We start from the raw sequence: 23,630 nt of genomic DNA, 5'->3' as shown, positions 1-23,630 counted from the left end.
CACATCCTGCTGCAGGAAGAAACCATTTCGGTCCTGCTTTTCTCTCATATAAACAAGAAAAACAACCAAGCAACTGTGTTGACATATTCTGTAAATGTTTCTCTTTATTTGTAAGTAAATGCAAAGTCCTTCCAGTTAATGCATTAAAATGGAATATCCTCAATCAATTACACAACAAAGGTCATTATAGCAGAGGCTGATTGGATCAAAGTTGTTCATAGCAGCAGCGATATGCAAACACAGAAAAAGAAACCCTCGAGAATGTTTTTTTTTCTTATTTTTTTCCCTTTTTTTTTAACCATCCGAAACCCTGTGAAAAAGGCTGGATAACCTCACAATACAGTCTCACTGACTGACACAGTGCTGGTAAATAGACAGAGCTTTTTAAATATGAACAGGAGACAGGAGATCACCATGCATTTATTTAATGCTGCTGTTTTCATCCCCATACTTAAAGGATATGAGAGACATCACAGAGTAGGCCTTTTTTTGTTATTTTTAAATCAAGCAGAATCATAGTGCTCATTTACATAATCAAAATACATTCTTAGAAAAGATCCAAGTGGTACTCTTTATATTTTATAGTTTGTCTTTGAATATATATATATATAGAAGCTATATATAGAAGCTATATCTTGTATCAATTGTTTTCCTGTTGCACATTTTACATCACAGACATTTTCTTGACGGCTCTCATTCCAATTAAACAAAATCTGTTTAAACAAATTGTACAGAGGAGACATTCATCCAGAATGAATAACAATGGGGACAATGGGAATCGCCCATAGTCTCCCGGCAGTAAAAACTGTTGACTCGGAAAAAAACAAAATATGAACAAAGAAACAATAACATAAAAAAAAAATTAAAAATTAAAAATTCTTGGCAGCTGTTAGGGACGTTTGAAAACCACATTGAAATCATGCTGACAGTTATCTTTAATTTGAATCAAAGACAAAGAAAGGAAACAAACAAGACTCAGAAGCTGACAAGAAAAGCCACAAGTTACTGCAGAGTGGGTGATCAATAAACATATGTAACCCCTGCACCAAAATTCAAATTACAACCTTGACTCATTGGAAAGCAGCAAATGACCACAGTGGCAGTGTGATCGCCTCTCATCTTTGAATTTGTAAAAAAACAAAAAACTAAACCAAAAAAACTTCACTGCAGCATAAAAGTAGAACTGAACTGCTGATATCAAAACTAAAAGCCATGTGGGCAGTTTCCATTAAATTCGCAGACTTGAGTGACTCACAGCGCAACAAATTCATGCTTATTTTAAAATCTGACACGTTCGAAAGGTAATTGATGACAGGCAGATTAAAAACCTATTTAGCCATTGTGCAGAGCACACCTGAGCACATGCATGTTAACGCCCACTCATATAGAGATGAACACAGTTATGATTTCTATGGCACATGCACTTTTGCACTCTGATGCTACACAAACAGGTGTCAGGTCACAGTGAGAGGGTGGCATGTGAGCCGCGGGATAACACATTCATGCAGAGACAAATGAGAGAATGAACGTATGTAGGCAGAGGCAGAGTTAATGTAAGGCAAGAGGCAGAGGATTGATAAAATTCAACAGCTGCAAAGGTGACGATTGGGACGAGCTGGTGACGGCCATCAAATTGGATCTGGTTGAAAAAAAAAATCTTTTTGCTTAAATTAACAATATGTTGTTACAGAAGTACTTGTTATTTATTTTAAGTTTTAGTTTGACATTTTGGGGAAAAAGCTGACAAAAGTAAATTGAGATTGATAGAACTCCAATGTGAAAAATGAAGCTACAGCCATCAGCTGATTAGCTTAGCTTAGCATAAAGACAAGTTATAGTTTCATGGGGGTAATGTGCCGCACTATCTTTTGGCCAGGGCTTCTCTTTCCAAGGCAAAGAAACTTTGGATCATTTCCTCTTGTTCTCAGTCTTTGCTACTGTGTCTGTTACTGTACAAACATGGCATTAGTATTCTTGTCATCCAACTCTCAGCAAGAGAGTGTATTTCCCAACATGTTTAACTATTCCTTTAACCATTGATTTAATCATTTAAATTTCTACTTTAAAAAATCATTTTACAACACACTTTTCCTCCATCATGATTATATGATTTAGGCATCACACACAAATCAGTTTTCTTTGATTATAGTCAACACATCTATAACTGAATATTTTAAAGTGTGAGAGCCTCACTGTTTTATAAGCTAATGAATAGACTTCATTTTACTAGGTACTGACTCAGGTGGAGATTTCCTTTTTAGTGGCTGCCCTCCACATTCCTAAGCAGCCGCTGTGGGTCAGGCAAGCTCCAGCTGGGACACACAAGATTATAATGTTATGAGAGAAAGGACAGGCCACTAAAAAGAGAGCTGGCACAAAGGCTGATGCATTTTGATGGATTGCCAATGAACAGCTAGATAACATGTTTGTTGAGGCTGTGACAGAATCGCTGTTTTCATAATTCAGGGCGATCCGTCAACACGGCAGCAAATATATCTTTCAGTTTTTCTATCTACATGCCTGTACATCTTTTACTTATCTCTCCTTTGCTAACTTTGTCTGAAGCTACAGCCTTTCATATCACTAAAAGACAGCCTGAACAGATTTGACCAGGCCTGATTCTCACCTGAAACAATACTGTCCCCTTATTTCATTCTTCATAAAGGTCCGTGAGTTTGTTATCAATGCCACTCATTTCTTTGCAAATATAAAACCTCAGTAAAAGCCTTTTAACTGTAACAATAACACAGAGTATATTATATTTCTTGAGTATATTCTTGTCTTGGTCATGCATTCACAATGAGGCAGGTCATTACACTAGGTGCACACATTATGAATCAAAATGGTCAATTATAATTTTTGGAAGTATCATCAACAAGCAAAACAGATTCTCAGAGAACAGAACATTTCCAACTTGCTACAGACAAATCGTAGAGCCCAACAGAAACATTAAAGTGGTATAAAAAAAGAAGAAGAAAGAAACACTTTTTTTTTTACAGTACAAAAATTGGCACAGTATTCTTTAACCAGCGTTGCTGTGTCCTCCAGACTGGTTCACAGACCTACGAGCAGAAAACCCTGAGAGAGAGAGACAGACAGAGGGAGAGACAGAAAGACAGACAGACAGAGTGACAGAGACATAGAAATAGAGATGTTATAGTCATTACTCATCCAGCGAGCAGGGGCTTTGATGGCCAAATGTGAAATTCGAGTGACAATCCACACAGGAACCATCGTCTGTGATGCATTATGTTGGTGCTTAATGAGCCATAGTGGCTATGTAGGGCCCTTGTTTTGCTCTCATAGCAAGGGTATATGAAGTGTCTTATCTTGAATATGCACAAATAACGTTGGAAACAAAAACAGAAATGGAGCAGAGCCACTCGCTTTCACTTTAATCCTGTTAGTTTAAAGGCCCTTCTCTACGAGTTTCTATGGTTACCCACTCTGTTTTCATCTGAAACTAGGGGTGATAACACATTGTCGTTGCCAACAACTACAGGTTGCAGATTGGAGTTAGATTTATACTAACGTCTCTCAGAGATGGATCTGCTCTGATGGTTAAGATAAATATCAATGGGCTGTGCAAAGGCTTTTTTTTTTTTTTTTTACTAAAACATGATCTAATCAGCTGGCAAATTTGACTGGTTAAGAAAGATCTCTGCTAAAAAAAAAAGAAAGAAAAAAAGATGAATAAACCAGAAGACACATCATAGATCTTAAGCATCCCACACAGTTCAGCAATGTTGCAGACGAGAAAACTGAATGATCCTGGTTTTGTGTATTGTGTGTAGATGCCATGCCTCATAAAATCCACTCACAGATAGACAATGAATGAGTTAATGAATGCACCAATGAAATACAGAGAGAATTATGTATGAATGAAGGAAAAGAATAAATGAATGTAAGTATTTTCAGGATTCACTGGTTGCATGAGGTGCTTTTGAATCTGTCAAGTTGTCAGTCAGTCAGTCCATCTGAACATTGGAGCACAGAACTACTGACCAGAAAGCTGTGAGATTTTCTGTAGTCTCTCAAGAACTAGTAATACTCATGTCCTTAACAGGGTGAATTTAAAGGTGTCTGGTGACGTCTTGACCTTTCTTTTAGCACCATCATCAGGCCAAAATATCCACTTGTATGCAGAAATGTACTCAATATACTGGGTAGCTTCTTTATAACACTCTGGACACTCTTTTCATTCTGCACACAAGAAATCTCATAACCTGCAAAAATAAACTTATGTGAAACTGAGTGCATGTTGCCTGTAGAATAAGCTAAAGGCAACTGTATCGCTCCTGCTGACACTTTAAAAGCTCAACAAGTAAGAGTCTTTTTTTTACTGGCAAACCAAATTGACCTTGGAAAAAAAGGCTTCTGTGCTTTTATAACCCCTTTCACTATGGAGGTGTTTCACTCTAATTCCTATTAAATGGAAAATGCTGGAAATTGATGACACACAACACTTACTCATCTGAGTCCTTTTTGCTCTCCTCAATGTAGGCGATGGACTCTGAACGAAGCCGGTTGGTGACCTCATAGGTGCGCAGGGTGACACCAAAGATGTCCTCATGATAGCGATGCTCATCCTGGTTAACGGCAGGATGGTGACAGCAAAAAAGAGACAGAGAGGAGGGGGGAAATATGTGATAAGTATATTGTCAAACAGTGAATGAAACCTAAACCAAGGGAATGTAGATATATCTTTGAAGCAGCCTGTTTCTGTAAGAGCCTTTAAGATAAAATACCTGATGGTGTCAGTTCACAGCAGAGGTCTTACTAGAAAGGTCTTTAGAAATATGTGATCCCTTAACATCTAATTACACTGCTAATGGATCACTCTTCTCTGTATGTTTCAATTGTCTTTAGAGCTTCCCTTTTTAGGCCTATTCCTCTGTTTAAAACCTGTGTATGCTGCATACCAACTAAAATTTGCATGATATATAGTATTAAAATTCTATTTATTTTCATTTTGTGTATCACTTATTTTTTCTTCATGTAATGCTGCATGCTGAAATTTTCCGTTGTGATATCTGTCCTTAAACACTATAGATATACTGACAGTGCAGATGCCTGCACTCATCACATTTTACAGATTCACTGAACAGTTTTTATCAAGTCCTTTTGTATACTACAAAGGTAAGTTTGTCAATACGGTGCTCGTTGTGTGTCTTCGCTTTTTTTTTTTAGCTTTTTGTAAAATGAGCTCACAGATGAAAGTAAGCCAGTGGACAGTGTTTTGTAACCTTTATTACTGACTCAACGTGTATTCTGTTTTTCAATAGCTCTGTGCTCAGCACTCGTTAAGCACATTCATATGAGGAAGCTGCTGTTGGTCACTGAACAGCTTCACATGTTCAACTAGGGTTGACTCCATCTCTTAAGGGCACTGCCATTTTCACAGCTTATCTAGGACTCAAACTATTGAACTTCTTTTTACTAACACTACAGTCACTCCAAGCTGTTCTGTGGGGTTTAGAGGATACATAACAGTGATAATTTTGCACAGTGAATTGCACTGCTTGCTCCTCTCTTACCCGAAGCTTGCTGATGAAGAAGCCAGCATCCTCCAGACTCATGTTGCCCTGCTGCTTGATAATATGCTGGATGGTCTTGAGAACATCTCCGGCCATTGTAACGTCCCCACACACGTAGATGTGTCCTCCCTCCTCTCTCAGGCACTGGTACACCATCTCTGACAGCTGCTCACGCAGTACATCCTGTACATATTTCTAACAGAAAGGCACAGGAGGAATGATGAATGTGCATGAAGAAGTCACAAGTGCAAAAAGGAAACAATTCAGGAAATTTCACCGACTGTAAAATCAGAATATGTAAATCATAGGCTTTCAGTATGTTTTACCAAGGGACTAAATACATATCAAGTATGGAAAATAATATTTCCCACGTAGAATCATAAACAATACAAGAATCATTCATAACAGCAAATGGAGCAGAGACATTAATGTAACTGGACTGGAAAACAGCAAGTGTAAAACATACTGTACTACCTAAAAAACTACAGCAGAAAGTCCTCAAATCAGATGGAGTGAGTGTACATTTCAGAATATAACTACAGCAGTTTTTATTCGGCCCTTTCTGTGCTGTAATTTCATTTCAAACCCACACAGCAGTCCAAAGAGACTTGTGACAAGCTGAGTCATCCAGAGTTATGAACAGTTTAGTTCTTGTACCTTTGGTTTGCCAGGTTCTCGGGAATAGGCCGTGTAGAGTTCCTTGAACACTTGTTTGTTCTTGGCCTGGATGGTCTCCTCCTTGTAGATGTGGTCCATCTCAGACTGCCGACAGCCAAACACCAGGATCATGGGCCATGACTCAATTCCTGAAGGAGACGGGCACAGTTATTTTACAGATGCAGCATATTGAATAGACTGCATTCATATAGTGCTTTTCTCTATTGACCACTCAAAGCACATTACAAATACATGTAATACCATTAATTAAGTGTATAGCAGCAATTTAAATAAGTGTATATAAATGCATCAGCTTGGCCTCGATCTTCTATGATTAGCAAATTGAAGATCCTGTCTGCAGGTTCATGTGCAGCTATGAAAATTCACTTCAACGCCCGTAACTTGAAATAAAAAAAAATGCATACCAACCTTTGTGTTCAAGGTCATATTGTCTCTTTTGCCAGAAGCTTCTGAATGGGGCGATACCAGTACCTGGACCCACCAGGATACAAGGTGCATGGGGGTTTTTGGGAAGCTGGAATGATGGTGCACTAAAACAATGCAATAGAAAATAAATTAAGTATAAATGAAGTTTTAAAAAAAAGTTCTATAATGAATCAGAACGCTTGTGACATACAATTGATATGCAACTATAGAGATTCATCCTCTACAAAAGTCCTTGGAGAAACATTGTGATATTTACCCTCGGACAAAACATGGCACCATCTCCCCCTTCTCTATCCTGTTGAGCCACGATGAACACACTCCATGGTGGATAGGTCCCTCTCCATCTAAAAGGGGTGATTACCAAGCAAGCACTTTACCTTTTTTTCACCTCTCCTCCTCCCACTCCCTTTAAGTGCAAAAACAAACAGGAGACGAGTGGCTCTAACATATTTTCCAAGGCTAAGGCCACTTCCCTCCCTTTCTCTCTCTGTAAAGGGAAATTACTGTAATTCCACTGTTGCTTATATAGAATCATAGTAATATGTTTGCACAAGTACACACATTACACATGTGAGAGAGAGGAGTAGTGACTAGCATCTGGTAATGCTTACTGACTACTTGACAAGGTGGGAGTATGGATGCTAATTGCAAAGGTGAAGATATAAGAGTGTACTACATATTTAACACTGAAACTGAACCCTGAATAGCTACTTCATTTTATATACTGTCATCAGATGTACTTGCAGTAATTCCTCTCATTTGTGTTTGTGTTCATATCTCAAAATAGAATTGGTTGAGAGATATGACAATCTTCCTGAGAGGTGTTTCTAAATCTATGTTTCTTGTAATTACAGTTGTGGTCCAGCTGCCCTGTGAAGCAGACTGGCTCTCCAAGATAACTTCCAATCAATTTTCTTTGAGCCTTCGCAGGGTTTTCAGACACGCTGAGTCATTTGACTTTTAGAGTCTTTGCAGCAACCTTGAAAGAGCTGCAGCACAGCGCCTTTCATCCATAACATGCATTGAACTAAAAGAAAATACATCCATAGTATTTGTACTTGAGAACTAACTTATGGCCTAAATACATTTTACTTGAAATCACTGGATGTGGCTGAGTTTATTTAGCATTTTTTATTGAAATATCAAGAAAATAGTCATAAACCAAACAGAACTGCCAGAATAAGTCTAATCGGAGCACTTAAAGTTTTCTCCTTTCCAGGCAGCATAAAAGATCGTGACACCTGCAGCTACACCTACACTCCCTTTAAATCCTTAGAGAGATGGTAACTCTTGCTCAGCATAGTTGGAGCCATTCTTGAACTGAAAGAGATCCCCAGATGAGCAGGTCCTTACCTCTGGTACGGTAAGAGACGACAGCCACGGTGAGGTGGATCTCTCCTGGGTACATCTCTGGGGAGGAGCTGATGGAGTAGTAGCGAGGCTGCAGCAGGGGCAGCTGGGTGAGCAACAAAGTGGAGGGCATCTGGATGGAGGGGAATTCCTCCAGCACCTCCACCAGTGTGGGATTATTGTACCACTTCCACTCCTCATACTCCTGCAAGCCCTAGAAGATTGGAGAGGAAGGTTGGGGTAAATGTATGTGTTTGTTGGATTTAAATTCTGTCATGGAAAGGTGAAGAATCGTTGCTGTTCTAATTAAGAAGTAACTGCTACAATAACAGAGAAAAAGAGCGGATGGTTTCCTCCTTTAGATATGTAAACATTTTTTACTTGAGAGCGGGAGGCAGCCACAAGCAGAGCAATTCACCATTCACTGCCCAACTGTTTTAGTGTGTCATCACTGACATTTTGATGTGATTAATTTAGAGCAGTGCCACCATGCATAAAAACCAACAAAAAAACCTTTCATACGTTCCCAACTTTTTCTTTGTTCTCAAGCTGCTAATGAGCGACACTGTGCCCATTAAGGAGCCTGGTCTGCTGTCCATTCTGAGCCTGAAGCCCTGTTTGAAGCACCTTACGTACAATTAGCAAGATTTTAACAGCAAGAGCACGTTGGCCTACTGTTGTTTGACCTTGGTATACAGATGGGGTGTTGGACTCTTTATAGACTCATATCATTAGTTTGTTTGAGATACTGTTAATAAGTAAGTGATTGAAATAGCATCATTTTTGTTTAATCAGTGTCTTCTTTTATGCTTTTGAAAACAGAATGCATCAATTGAACATGACAGCTTGTCTGGTCTCTAATGAATCTTAAAAAGGGGGGATTTGAATAGTCTAAGATACCAAGCTCTAGCACTAAATTGAGCTTCAGATTTAGTTCATATAAAAATAAAAATTGATCCAGTGCTGCAGTGCTGATTCTACAGTACTGTTTCTTTTTCTGAATTCAGAAGCCTTCCATCTTTTTCCCTTGCTTCGGTGACAATGATTCGATGTATGAGCATATGAGTCACTGCTTGGCCTCAGCCAGCCTTTTCCACACATTGACAAAAATGGAGAGTGAATTGTGGGAGGCACTGCAAGGGGGAATGGCTCTGGGTTTAGAGCGATCAACGGCTTTAATTTGGCGCCAGTTTACTCCTACTGTACGTACATCATTGCAAAGTGTATCAGACAGAGAAAACTATCCATCATATTTGATTCATGATGAATGTGTGTGTTACTGCTGTGCCTCAAATATATTGTGACTTTTTATAGAACTGTGCTATGAACAGTGTCCTAATAAAAAGTGAAAAAATGTCAGCATAAATTTGGATCTTGAAAAATAGAGCATATTTTTGGATATAGCCTACGCACATCAAGTCACAAATCCCTTATATATCTGGTCACAAACCATGCTAAGCGCTCAGTGCAGAAGAAGCTCAGTAATTCTAAAGGTCAATGTTAAAGTTAATGCCAAAGTGAATTTACCTTACTAAGGATCTCTAGTTTCTTTTTGTGTTTGTCATTGGTTGCCAGAGCAGCAAACTGCTGCAGTAGCACAGGGCTCGGTGGGGTGGTGATGTCCAGGAAGTACTGGAAGATCTGGTAGATGGTGCAGGGAGGGATACGAGTGTCATCGTTCCAGTTACTGATGACACCTGGAGTAAAGAGGAAGGCCAAAGATGCATTAATATATTTTTTTAAATGAACAACGGATCAACTAATTATGCGTAGCGTCAAAAAGGTTGCTTGTATTAACAAACTTACAGATGATTATCAACTGTCTCTGCAACATGTAAGCTTTTTTTTTTTTTAGCTCATTGTTTTATTTTTTTAGCTGCTCTTATCGAACCTGGTTTCTGGTGTTGCACACATACTGTGTTAAAAAAAAATCTTTCTTCACAGTCACAGTGAAAAATCACACTTAAGTCATCCAGGGTCACTGTGACTGTTTGCCAATATGCAGCTTCACTGCACAATTTCTGGGCAAAAATATCTCACTAAAGTGTGACTTCATGGTTGCTGAGGCAAGAAAGACCATTTCTAATTCATGCTTTGATTTTGACATCTTGCCCAGACGTCAGACCGCAAAGCTCCTGATCATACGCCTACTGTATTCATAAAGTAGCGTGACGTTGCTAATTGCATCACCCACCCAGGGCAGTGTTCCTCTCCTCCAGGAACTCCATTTTAACAATTTGATTGACAGGTGGAGCATCCTCCAGTTTTTCTATGAGAGCTGTCACCAGGTCCTCGTGGTTGCCAGAGAAGATGCCCAGATGGTCGCCGGGCTGGTAGCTCAGGCTGTCGTGGTTGTTTGTGTGGAGCCGCACAAATATGGTAGAGCGACTATAAAAGAGATCATAGATGTAGGGAAGAATGCTTCATCATTTTCAGCTTGTTTCAGTCATTTCACACACTGCAGTAAACAGAGAGGAGTTTTGATCATTTACATATTATCACACTAGGAAACCAAAACAGAAAAATGTGTGATGTTGTTGATGTTTTTTTTGTTACTTTTTGCTTGGAAAGTGTTTTACGTGTCAGTACATACTTACTTGGATTTGGGACTTTGTAAGTTTTGAGATTCTAGCATCTTTGCTCCATAAACCTTCTTCTTATGAATGCTATATAATGCTGTTGGCAGACACAAACACAATGACTTTATATACATGAATCATGAATAGATTTGCATTATTTAGAGACTGGTCTGAAATAGTTATGGGAAATACTTTTAACGCTTTCTTTCAGAGGGTTAGATGAAAAGACTAGTTGCTAGTCCCACACAAGAAAATTGGGTGTTTTTTTTGTTTTTAGGGGAGTTACAAGGTCAGACTATTTGTTGTATACAACATCCGGGTCCGATGACTTCCCAGAGTCTTGTCATCACAGTGATCTTGCCACGAAACCAGCAGAGATGCTACATAGATGAGCAGAATGATTTAGCTCCCTCTAAAACATCTTTGTTTGTGTATGAATTACATCAAACAAGATACAATGTCCAAACTAGTGAGCCTCAGAGGTGCTGGTAGACAGATGGTTTAACATTGGATAGAGGTAGCTGTTTTCCTCTGCTTCTAGTCTTTATGCTCAGCTAAACTAATCATCTCCCATCAGTTGCACCTCACAATGGTATGGATCTTGTCTTTTAACTATCTGCCGGAGAGCAAAAAACTTATTCTATTCATATCTTTTTTCAATGAGTTCTTTCTATACTTTAACTTATAGAAGAATACATGTTTCAAACTGTTTTTAAAACCTATTTTGCATCTCTCACAAGATAACTGTCCAATGCAGTGATCAGTGTATTTAACTGTTAAAAACATTTTGGTTTTTTAGATGGAAAATATGGACACATATTTTAATGTATAAAAGTTGTTTCTTGATTACTTTTGGAAACCAACCTTTGCAATCTCCGTTGTAGCCCCTTGTTTATGTTTGGATCACAAATTGAATCTTTAATGTTATTATCTTACAAGTTTACAAATGATGCTGATTCTAAGGTGTATTCATTTATCAAATTGATCAGTTAAGAGAGACATTTGTCCATTTCAGACCCTGCACAACTGTCAGAACTCAAGAGCTACACATTTCAGCACCAGGTGAAGTGATGGATGTGTCACTCATCTTCATCAGTAACTTTACCACCCTTATTGCCCTTTTAAAACCTAATGATAATCTTTTACCTTCTGTGAGGGCCGGGGCCTCAGCCGTGTACGTCAAGCGGAACTTGCTCTTTTTCCAGCTGCGGTCGTTGCTGATCAAGGAGTCGTTGGCCTTCTCGATGTTTACATCATCGCCAACACAGAACACGTCACAGGCAGCCTTGACATGTAACATTAAAGCCATGGTAAAGATCATAACCTTCATTCAAACGCTTAGCATTGCACAGGAATAACAAAGGATCTCAGAAAAGACCCCCTGCACTCAAAGTAGGATTGCCTCCACCACCTTAAGGTCATCTGTAGCTTAACGCCTTTTCACCTTGAATGCTTAGGATGTTTCAAAGGGGCAACATGGTTTTCTGATTTAATTCATGTTGTTGTGGTTTCACAGAGAAGAAGGGACCAAACACTTGATGACATTACCAGCAAACCATACCATCATGATCAAACATATGAATTAAAACCTAGTCTAAAGAAACCGACCTTAAAAACCTTCTTGGCCCAGGTTCTGAAAGACTCCTCCTGGCCACACAGCTCATCTCCTTCTCCCATGCGTAGGATGCGCTCCCCTCCCAGCTCTTCAAACAGCGTGTCCACAGCGTGGGCAAAGGCGCAGAAGTGTGGGTAGGCCCTGGAGCCAAGGCCAAACACTGAGAACCTAAACAGAGACACACATTTGAAAGCCAGGTGCTGTTAAAAAAGATAAACACAACATATATACATCCTCACAGATCACTATAACCCAAGCCTACATTACAAGTTTGCCCTTTCCTTCCTCTCAAAAAGCTCCAAACTGTGTTTACACATACTTTTAGATAGGTGTAAACATGAAATAGATTACTTTTCTAAGAGCAGACAAGTTATCTTTCCACTCCCTCACACTGTGAAGCAGTCAACCCACATCAGGTTCAAGTTTGAGCAAAATGTCTGTGCTCTACTGTTCTTTAACAGATCAGCAAACTGTCCACTGCAGTAAGACTTGTCATAACAATAGAGTTTTACTAACAATTCCACCTTCCTACCGTGGAGATACTGAGGGAGGATAAAAAATTGGATTTGCCCATTTAAATTTAAATTTTGAGATGCTGCAGTTAAGTATATGAGGATCAGTCCACGACTTTTGTATTTAAAATCCTTGTTTTTATAAGAAATAAGATTAAAGACGACTACTGGGAGATGTTTACGGTCTATAATCAATGAATTAATCAGTGATGATAGTTATGTTAGTAAAGTTATGAATAAAATGTTATTTTATCATCCCCCTTTTTTCACTAGTTGCAAATGTAAACAAATTTACTCTACAACGGTGGGCTTGTTTCATTACTTTTGTAGCCCACGTACAAACTGTTGAAATATGGCTTATGCTGCCAAGCGGTTTGTTGATAACTGCTTCCAAATGCAAGGCTAGGCTGTGGCTGTGTTTTTCAAAACAATCACATTTATATCAAGCTACCTTTATCGGTGGGCTTTTCTGTTGCCGTGCCAAAAATGTAACAATTATGTGAGTGCCAAAAAAATGTAACCTATATGAGTTACATTTGAGTACTCAAATGATTATTTTACCCGATCTGTTCTGTTTTATGTATCCCATGTCTATATATCCATTGTTATTATTCATTATTCAATAGGCTACATCAACATTGAAATTATAAGCGACTGACTTGACGTGATTTTCAAGGTAAAAGATGTATGACAGAAGTCTTGGTTAAAACAATTTAACGTGAAATATTTTTAGACATTAATATTACATATGAATACATTTTATCTGGTTTGGTTTTGTGTACCTAACATTGGCGAGAGGTCCGGTGCTCTCAAAGTTGATCTTTGCTTCTGGCTCGTCGCTCGAGGACTTGCGAGTGTCAGAGTAGGATGACACACTGTTGAAACGGACCTTGTAGCTCCTGGAAAGAAAGTGTAAGCATAGAGATTAGAAATGTGACAGATCCGCAGACACGGATGACAAAGATTGAAACTGACATACACAAATACTAACACAGGCCGGTTAAAAGACTAAACTCACTTTCTATCTTCTGTGTTGGATGTTGGGTGACGCATCTCCATTAAGGCAGCTCCAAATTTCTACAGTAAGTAAGAGGCATGTTTAGTAATATGTACATCTGGTCTATCCACAATAAGTTGTTGATAATGTGTATACCTCTCCATTTTCAGGTGGATCACCATTGCCGAATGTGCTTGTCACCACTAGCACCAGTGTCTCGTGCTCCAGGTCCACCACATCATACTCATCCATGGACATGACCTGCAGATTATGAGGGGAAAAAGGAGCATTATGCTGAGGGAATCTTAGACTTCACTGACATGGTGTAGTCTTTATCTGGATCTCATCTCCTAGATTCACACTCCACACGACAGATGACTTGAGCGTGTAAATTAAGGCTGAACACACAGCCGTTGGCAGAGAAGGAGATTGTAATGACCACTCTGTCCTCGCCTCTAACGAGATGATAATATGCTGCTGCCACACAACAAGCATCCATGATGCATACCACTCAACATGATGGTGTTTGTCTTCCACAGGCTGAGGTTGCGTTTCACATACACATACACACGCACGCACACAAAGACACACAACTAAAGGCGTGAAGAGAAAACAGGCTTTAGCCCCACGACAAGGAAGATTTGCCCCGGGTGTTTGCATCTGCCCTGCGATACATACACACACCCACTCTCGCTGGCACACACATCCACACACTTGCATGCATGAATCTCTTCTTGTATGATTGATCACACAGGGAAACCGGAAAGTAAAATAAGATATGACCTGGAGGAAAAGCACACAGTGTATGATTGAGAGCAGCATGTTTTTTCCGTCTTTCTTTTTTTTTTTAAACAGATTTGCACAGCCAGGGGTGCTTCAGGATCTTGTCTTAAACTCCTTCACTGCTCAACGCTTCGGTGGTTAAATCTTGCCTCTGACCCACGGCATTTTACTGCATGAGAGAAGAAGAAAATGTGACAAAGGACACACTTTCCTCTTCAACCCTTTTGCTGCCTGTACTCAGCTGGCATCCGCTCAGCTTCGTCAGCCAGGGAACAAGAAAGAGGTGAAATAGGAAAGATATTTGTGATTTTCTTTTCACTAGATGTTGGTAAAGTGACACAAAAGCTTGTGTTCAACTTTCAAATAAGATGATGTAAGTTAAGAGCAAGTGTACCTTTGCATCAAAAGCGTGCTTGAAGATTTCACAAAGAGTTTTGGCGTAATCTTGTGATTTGCCTGTCTCCGTGGCAAACAGTATGGTGGCTTTTACCCTCTTGGCCATGGCCTGGCCCATGAGCTTGGCTGAAAACTTCACAGCCCTGCAGAGGGAGAGAAAGAAGGACAGGGAGAGTGAGATGCACAGAAAAACACAAGCAATTGAATCATCAAAGGATCAGTGATTTGAGGGCGCAACTTGCAACCTCCAGTTCCCTGCCATGACTGGAAGACTCCCTCATGCCGACACGTCTGTCTGATAAAACATTTGTTATGGAGCCACTTAAACTAGCAATGAAGGGTAGCGTGGTTCACTTCAGCAGGCAGCCAACATTATGCCAAGGTAGCGGATGGATGACAATTGTGATTACCTAGCTTGTCATATCCTCGAGGCAATTACATTAATAGCAGAACATACACGCGCGCAAGTGCATGCATACACAAGCAAAACACTGACAAGACTCTGATTACTCCCTGAGGGGTTGATTGGATGAATTTCACTGCTGAGTAAACTAGTTTCTTTCCCATGTGTCTATCTCTTGTGAGAAAAATGATTGTTTGGATTTAAATTATGATATATACACCCTATATTATCTCTGACATTTAAGGCCACAATTTACCCTTTAATCTGTTAATACAGGAAGAAGAAAAACAAAATAAATCAATTCACTCATTCACACATCCAAAGAAATCTTTGTTTTCACGTAATATGTCTCTATGAGTGCACACTCACTTGGCAAGCTTCTTAAATCCGATGGTTCTTTTCTTTGTGGGCGTCCCATTGACTCCTTTCCACACATGGGTATTCCAAGGATCAGCCTTTTGCATATGAGAAAAGAAATTAGAGTTCAGAGGTTGTCTTTGTTTAAATATAAAATTCACTCCAATATATTGAGATAACATCGCTGATATTAAGCGCATTACAGGACTTAATTGGTACAGTATGAAGGAGCTGCAATTCTCTACTTGCTATATACACTATCCTTTAACATGTCTTGTCAAATTCAACCAGAGCTATTTTTAATCTCCCTTAGTGACATCCTTAATATAACTTGGCATCCGAACAATTTGTTATCACCATTATGTGTCCACAAAAAATACATCATCCCATAAATGACCTCCTTCTCACCTGGTACTCAAAGGATGGGGTGAGGCGGTAGTTGAGCATTTCTTGGTGGAAAACTGGTGTGATACTTCCTGACATTGGAGGCACAATCCACACCCAGTCCCCAGGGCAGCCTCCTCTCACCCGATACTCATTCTCCATGTGTTTCATGAAGGACTCTGTGGCTGAGTGATGGTCTACTATGGTCACTTTGCAAATCTAAAATAGGGAGCACAAACAGAAACGTATTACCTTTTTTTGATACTAAATGGAAATTATAGCACTACAAATTGCAGGTTTCTATAGTAGGTCTAAGTTAATTACCGTTTTGGTGCTGTATTCCTCTAATTGAACAAAATGATCCACCTACTTGGAAACTGTAGAGAACAGCAATGTTGATCTCCACCAGTGCCTGGTCTTTCCATAGGGAGGAGGTCTTCCTGGTGTCTAAGGCCATCTTGTTTGCAACCTCCTATGTGATACAGAAGGAGACTTTATTTATGACAGTTTCAATATGAAACTATGTGTCAGTGTGTCACCATGCCACACCACCAAGTCCAACTCCAGTCACTCCATTTGGACATCTTGAAATTGAGAAGTCCATTTTCCATTTTTTTCATATACAAGATGATGAAATGTTTATGTTACAATGGAGGTTAATCCAAACTAGTAAGAAATATTTCCAAATCATGACATTCAAGTAACTCTTAGTAGTAGTTCATTGTTTTAAAAAACAAAGAAAAACCTTAAAAAACTTGTGAAATTTGTTTAAAGTGCACCAGTATGTTCTTAAACTTCTATGGCAGCGTATCTTGAAGTAAAGTCACCCTTAATCTTTCACCCGATGAAGTTGTCATTGTCGTGCCTCAGTGGCTCAAGTTAAGAGCTGGGAATATCTTCTTATTCAGCCAATGATTCATGCAATTATGTTACGGAACAAAGCCCAAAGAACAGTGCACAAGCAAATAGCCCTCTTCATCACCAGCTGCAAGCAGAATTTCCATACTTCAGGTGTCAGACAAATCCATCAAAGCTGCCACCAATGTGTCCTGAAGTGCTCTTCATAATAGGCCCTTTGGTTGTAGCTGAGATTTTTCTTGTCTGAACATGATGCATGCAGAGGTAGCAATTAGTCTGAATGACCTAATTATATGCCATATTGTAAAGGACTTTATTTCTTCAAATGGGAATTTGAGATTTAGGTGTTAGGTGCTACAGAAGAGCTCACGATTTCATTTGCTCCTATAAATTCATGATTAGATATATAAACAAATACTTGCTTGGGTAAATATTAAAATTGACACGGTGTAATTTGTTGGCTTGCGATAAGACACAAGGATGCTTCATTTCTTGACAAGTGCTGTTAATCAAATTTCTCCTCAGTATGTACAATTAGAAGAAGAATGGTATTCTGATTGGGTCATTTGGTAACACAACACATGCTATTCTCTGCACAAGTCAGTCTGTGCCTATAATTTTTTCTGCGTTTTCCCAATGGAGCATGACTCTATGCTTTGGCACAAATCACTAACCTCCAGAATGTTGTAGCGTGAGCTGTCGCAGAAGTCCCTCACGCCAATCTCGGTGCCCATGTACCAGCCACTGAAGGGGCAGCCAGTGAACTCCAGGCCACCGATCTCCAGCAGCATGTTGGAAACCGCGGGGAGACCGTACCACTTCAGGTCCAGGTCCTTGAACCACTCATACCTGGTTAGAGGACACAGGGGAATGATATCTGCTTCTCACTGAAGTCATGTAAATGTCCACCATTAGTAACAAAATATGCCTGATTTGTTTCTGTCTTTAGTAGTAGAGGTATCTATCCCTGAAGCACATATTGTAAAAAAGGAGTGTGTAGCCAAAACCAACATTAACACAAATAAACCAATTTTAACAGCTATTTAGTGCTGGACAGAGCAGGCAGGACCTCAATCTACCACCCACCATACCCCCTAGGGGGATTGATAACATTGCTTTTGGTGTATTATTTACAGAGCTGAGTCTAATCTCATGTAATGATGAGGCGCAGTCGGTGGCCGTGGCCTGTGCCAAGCTGCTATCAGAGCTGAGGGCCAGTTGATGCAGAGTCTGGAGCAAGAGATGCCAGTTTTGAGGGAGTCTGGCAGAGAGATCAGTGTGTCGAGGGATTTAGAGACGGTCTCTGTAGTGTAGTGTGTAGTGATGTAGTGATAGCTCTGTGTGCATCTGTGTCTGTATGTGTGAAAACTAGTGTAGCGGTAATACCCGGTTCTTTAATGTGATTATGGATGTTACGGTGCTTCAGCAGCTTAATGCTCAAGATTTCAAGGGCAATGCTGTATGGCTTTTACACAGTACCTACAGGTGTAATACTATTGTCTGAAAAGTTTTCTTAAAACTAAAGTAAACACAAAAGAATATAAAAAAAAAACAGGAGGAAGTTTGAAACCTCACTAACAAGCCCCATGGTTATACTGTACCACAAAAAGCTGGCATAGCAACAGATAAAATGTTGTTTTATGGGAATAATCAGCACAGTTGGATTGTGATGGCAACCCAATCAGTCTTCTTAGCTTAAAAGTACCCCATTGTTTAAAAAGTGTTGTAAAGAGATGTGTGAGTAGGTGGATGTCTTTTTGTGCAGCCCCCACTGTTTTTATTTAGCCAGATTCGCTATATTTTATGCATGCTCAAGTAGGAAGGCATAACTCACTTTGGGTGTGTGATCGGTACTTCCAGGATGAGGTCTTCAGGGATCTCAAACAGCTCAGGGTCATTTCCGTTGGCTTGCAGCAGGAGGGGCAGGACATCAAAACGACCCTTCGGAGCCTTCCACCCCAGCTGCATGCAAATCTAGTAATCAGAAGTAACATGTGAGCTGACTGTAAATAGGATGTTTATTCCCAAGTATATTTTTTCAGCTTTTCATGTGTACCTCAGTAAACTCGACATTAGCAGGGTCTCCCAGGATCTGTCCATCAGGCTGTTTGTAGCCTGCATAACGAATCAGCTGAATGTTCCACACTCGAAAGTCATGTTTGCCATCTGTCCTCGGAGGAAAGATGGTAATGGCTGACCTGCAAAAAACAAACAAACAAACAAATAAAAAGTAGATTAGTATGTCAATAATATATCATTTAAAACAGCAGGGCAGCTATTATTTGAGCAATAACCTCACGTTACAACTCACTGTAGAAAATATAGCTAAATATCTGAACTGTGCCACAGCAATTTTTATATCAATAGCAACCATTGCATGTTGGCATCATGCATGTAAAATTACCCCATGTTTTTTAAATTATGTTTTGTCAAATTACTCATAACACAGCCACGTCTTATCTACCTTTGGTCTGCTCTACATCCCAGTGGTATTTTAATGCCCTGACCGAGTAAAAGTGTTAATACTGCTAAGCTGGTTGTAAATCGCTGAGGAGGGAGAGCAGCTGGTGTGAATCTGGGCCAGTGGTGCTAGCAGTCTACATCTGCACGAGTCAATCTCTCTGCTTGGCTTTGGAAACTGGTATAAATGATGAAACCAATAGCCATGGTGTTTACAATCAAACTTCCCTGTATGTACAGCAAATGGCAAGCTTCATTTTAAATTGTGCATTTAGGTTACCATATGATGTACTGACTGATGGCTGGGGTAATACATTTCCATAAAGAAGAAGAAAATGTTGTACTTAGTAAATCAAGATATATAAAATCTCCAGATACCCCTAAAGCAATTACATCACATTGTTATATCAGCCATGTTTAAGTCCAATACTTTAGACCAATGACGCATCATGACACACAACACACTAACTCAAACATGAGAGTGAATCAATAATGATGTACATCAATACATCACTGGACAATATTATATTTTTCATGAAATCATAATTAACCATTCATAATCCTGTACAGCAGTAGTGTGATACTGATTCAACTTTCTAACATGGCATCCTTTATAAAAGAGTTATGAGTGTAAGTAATGGATTTGTTTATAGTTAATTAATCATTTATTGATGCTTTATTTTGCAGTTATAAGCCACTGATAAGTATGGGTTGTCAGGCTGTGAAAACAACTTATTAACACTTCTGACTGTGAACTCGATGAACCCTTTATTAATGACTAATTCATATTCATTTAACCTGGCAGCCCAACTTATGTTCTTATTAATCAAAAAAACTACCTATATAAATATATATATATATATATATATATAAATATATATTAGGAAATTGATGATAAAGTGATAACCTATAAACATTTTTTTTTACGCAATATCTCAGTTCTAACAAATATTTATTGCACTGTAGGCCTAACATAAATTTTCCCACGAAATCCACCACATAACAAAACAACTAACTCGTGATCTTAGTTCAATTTTGAGCTTTTCTGGCGTAACTTTTATGTTTTAAGAACATTCAGAAACGCTGACAGCTGACTTTGAGTAAGCAAAAACATTGCAAGATTGTTGCAACATGTTGCAATAGCACTATATGTTTATGTTAATCCATATTAAAGCAAGCCAGACTGAGAAAGCTCTTATCAACATGTGTATCTAAGCTGTCCTTCCAAAGGCCAGGCAAAGGGTAGTAATGAGTCAAAAGCTATCCAAGAAGTAAATATGAAGTGTCACATGTGATTAGGACTTGGCAGAAAGTGAGCGAGCGCTGTACAGGTCTGACAAATGACTGCTTGTTAGCACGGTCTGCCGCTTTTCCAACGGGGCAATGATTGGTGCCGAGACACTGACAGATAGACAGGCTGCAGATAGTGTCTGATACAGCGTTAAGAGCCAGAGCACGCACTGACAGATGGGACAGTGGGTCAAGTAAGGGTAGTAAGAGATGGAGAAGGGTGATGAGATACAATGACAGATGGCGGATGGAAGAAGTGTAGTAGGAGGAACAGAGTTTAACAAAAGCAAACAACGCACGGCAAAAGAAAACAAGTCTTGAGTAAAGAGTTGAGCAGTGTGTGTGTGTATGTGTGTGCTTGTTTGTTTTTACCTCAGGTTTCCTTTGTTGGTGGCGTACTTGATGTGGTTACATATGTAGTTGTACATTCCATGAGCTGTTGTGCAGTCTCTAGCATCAAAAACCTTGGAGGCAAATGTGAAAATGAAAAGTCAGCCAGATTCATGCGAAATGTATTCTATAAAATAAACATGTCTGTTTTTGTTTAAGCTGATATGGGACTGTAACACCAAGAAAAGTAATTGGACCAACAGCCACCCACAGATGTTATTCAAATGTGCAGATGCAATTAGAATTGCAGAATCCAATCTGATAGCTACCTACATTACATTCAGCATGTAAAACATGCAGTGATTTTAGGCACTGTGTTTATTACCTGTAGTTTGGACCACTGGATCCTTCCTACACATCGGGCGGCGTTCCTCCAGGCATGCTTGGCTCCATAAATCAGTTCTGTGTCTTTCAGCTGGTAAGTCCCTGAAGCTTCAATCTCCTTGGTCACCTCCTCCAGTCTGTCCACATGGGCTTTAGAGCCATACCTGCGGGCAGGACAGGTACACAAGGACAAGAAAATAAGACAACATGCAGAATAGCACATCACAAGACGTACTGTATGAAAATTGTGCCATTTTGTAAGAAGAAAAACATTGTACCACCTATTTTTCATGCAGCTGTGTATATTGAGCATACACAGAAAAATATACCAACTGCAAAAATAACTAAATGAAGGTTAAAATGAACTTGCGCACCTTTGTCACAGCGGATATTAACAGGATACACCTGTGCTGTTATACATTGTGATAACGACAACTGCTAATGACAACTGCTTCATCCTGTTGGCGTGTTAAGCTGCTGTGACACCAATAATACTAAAACTACCTCCATCTCCCGTTTCTGTTTCACTGTGCTGCAGGCAGTCTACTGTTACCCGACTCAAAATATATTTTTCAGGTCTATCCATTGAGGTTTAACTCATTCTGTAGGTGTTGCAGGACACGACAGGCTGTGCTTGCCTTCTGATGGAGGTGTAGTACTGGTCTATGAAGTCAGTGGCCAGTGGAAGAAGCTCCTCTTTGGTTCTGACCTCGTCTGGCTTGCGGGCATGCTGGTTGGGCACCATCACAGAGCCAATGCATACATTTTCGGTGCAGATTGGCATCTGAAAATACAAATAGATCGAGTGATGAGATAGGGTTTTCTACTTGTTTCTCCAGTGCCAAAATACAACTGAAGAACCAGGAGATGTTGGCATATGGTAGAGTTGTCAGCAATATCCACATAATGTACTTTTCTAGCAATGAATGACACCAAAAGCAGATACAATGTGAGCTCCTTGGAGCAGAAAACAGATCTTATTCAGATTGGATTCTGATGAAAACAGTTTAAATTTGTGTTTAAAAAAACACAAATACTTTGACCAATATTAGTGGGCTACAAGACTCCTGTTCACTCATGAGAGACATGGTGTTTTGCACCCAGCAGTGTTGATTGATTGTGATTTGGAAAAAAAAGCATTGCATCCTTTTAATTTACAATGACCAGAGCTATAATATCTTCTGTTCATTTTAGATTAACTGACTGTCTTGGATTTGTTTGATTTAAAACGAACCTAGGATGCCTAGATAATTTAAAATAATTTAAAAGAAAATCCCTTTCCAATAAATTTTTTTACACTTGTTTTTCATCCTCCTTTAACTTCAACTTTTCTGTAAATTATACATCTCTTACACATAAGAGGAGTCTGCTAACCCCACTCTCCTACCTTCTCCCATGAAAGAGGGTTTTCTTTAAACCCTGTTTAAAGAAAAATGCATTTACCTTATACTTTGTCGCAAAAAGAACTCTTTCTCTTTAGCATAAAATTAGGAGCAGCTCACCCCATATTTCAATCTGCAAAGCCAAAAGACCATTGGTCCAATTTTGGTTTCCAAATATACTAAGTCAATGTCCCATGTTGTTGTACTTGTTTCACATAAAAGCTCAATTTATATTATAGGTTCTGAACCTCAAATGCATCCAAGAGATAATGATTATTTCACAATTCCTTTCATTTTATTGCTCATACATAGCTGGCTTGCATGTTAATGAATGAGTAAGTCAGTGAGTCATGGATTGGTATCCTAAGTGAGACAGGAAGACAGAAAGAGCAAAGAGGAAGGACAGAAAACAAGACAACAGACAGATGCAAAGAGAAAACTGCTCATAGCTGAACCTTGTGTGGTCAGTTTAATGTGATTAGAGTTGATGTCAGCTGTCACTTTGGTTTGTTGTATGTGCCATCACCAGCTTATAGAGTTCGAATGAGTGAGCAAGAGAGGAAGACAGAAAGAATAGCGCAGGCGTGCAGTCAAGGAGGAAATTTGACAGTGACCCCAGCGCTGCTAAAATTGGCTTGTTACACTGAACCACCCACTTGCTCACTGTCCAAACACTCAGGCGTGGACTGACAGTGTCCAAAATAAAGTTCCCTCCTTGTCACTTCCAACCCATTCAACCCTAACTCGACAAAAAAGGAGAATATGTTGAACAAGACAACAAACGTGCTATCACAGCGAGTCAAAACAAAGTAAAAATGGAAAAGGAAATTGAGTCAGAATATGAAAAAAAAAATGCTCAAGAAAACAAAGATATAAATAAAAGGATAATTATAAAGAAGAGGGAATCTG

At 39.4% G+C, this 23,630-nt stretch overlaps 1 protein-coding gene across 1 annotated transcript in view; it reads right to left on the bottom strand.

Moving 5' to 3' along the window:
• Positions 1-4,466: 4,466 nt before the first annotated feature.
• The window catches only part of nos1 (nitric oxide synthase 1 (neuronal)), a 31,528-nt gene continuing 12,364 nt past the window's right edge, over positions 4,467-23,630 (bottom strand). Inside the window, exons 4-27 of the mRNA XM_062416946.1 lie at positions 21,978-22,123; positions 21,341-21,503; positions 20,998-21,089; positions 18,932-19,073; positions 18,710-18,849; positions 17,550-17,724; positions 16,388-16,489; positions 16,042-16,236; positions 15,646-15,731; positions 14,872-15,016; positions 13,851-13,955; positions 13,716-13,774; positions 13,480-13,596; positions 12,179-12,353; positions 11,717-11,855; positions 10,589-10,667; positions 10,186-10,379; positions 9,519-9,688; positions 7,995-8,205; positions 6,898-6,985; positions 6,624-6,745; positions 6,195-6,343; positions 5,538-5,732; positions 4,467-4,589 (exon numbers count right to left, since the gene is read on the bottom strand). Coding sequence (XP_062272930.1) covers positions 4,467-4,589; positions 5,538-5,732; positions 6,195-6,343; positions 6,624-6,745; positions 6,898-6,985; positions 7,995-8,205; positions 9,519-9,688; positions 10,186-10,379; positions 10,589-10,667; positions 11,717-11,855; positions 12,179-12,353; positions 13,480-13,596; positions 13,716-13,774; positions 13,851-13,955; positions 14,872-15,016; positions 15,646-15,731; positions 16,042-16,236; positions 16,388-16,489; positions 17,550-17,724; positions 18,710-18,849; positions 18,932-19,073; positions 20,998-21,089; positions 21,341-21,503; positions 21,978-22,123 — 3,312 coding nt within the window. The remainder of the gene's footprint in view (positions 4,590-5,537; positions 5,733-6,194; positions 6,344-6,623; positions 6,746-6,897; positions 6,986-7,994; positions 8,206-9,518; positions 9,689-10,185; positions 10,380-10,588; positions 10,668-11,716; positions 11,856-12,178; positions 12,354-13,479; positions 13,597-13,715; positions 13,775-13,850; positions 13,956-14,871; positions 15,017-15,645; positions 15,732-16,041; positions 16,237-16,387; positions 16,490-17,549; positions 17,725-18,709; positions 18,850-18,931; positions 19,074-20,997; positions 21,090-21,340; positions 21,504-21,977; positions 22,124-23,630) is intronic.

Source organism: Scomber scombrus, chromosome 4, assembly GCF_963691925.1.
Source record: "Scomber scombrus chromosome 4, fScoSco1.1, whole genome shotgun sequence".
Classification (NCBI taxonomy): domain Eukaryota; kingdom Metazoa; phylum Chordata; class Actinopteri; order Scombriformes; family Scombridae; genus Scomber; species Scomber scombrus.
Note: the sequence above shows the minus strand (reverse complement) of the source record. Positions and strands in the feature narration are given on the sequence as shown.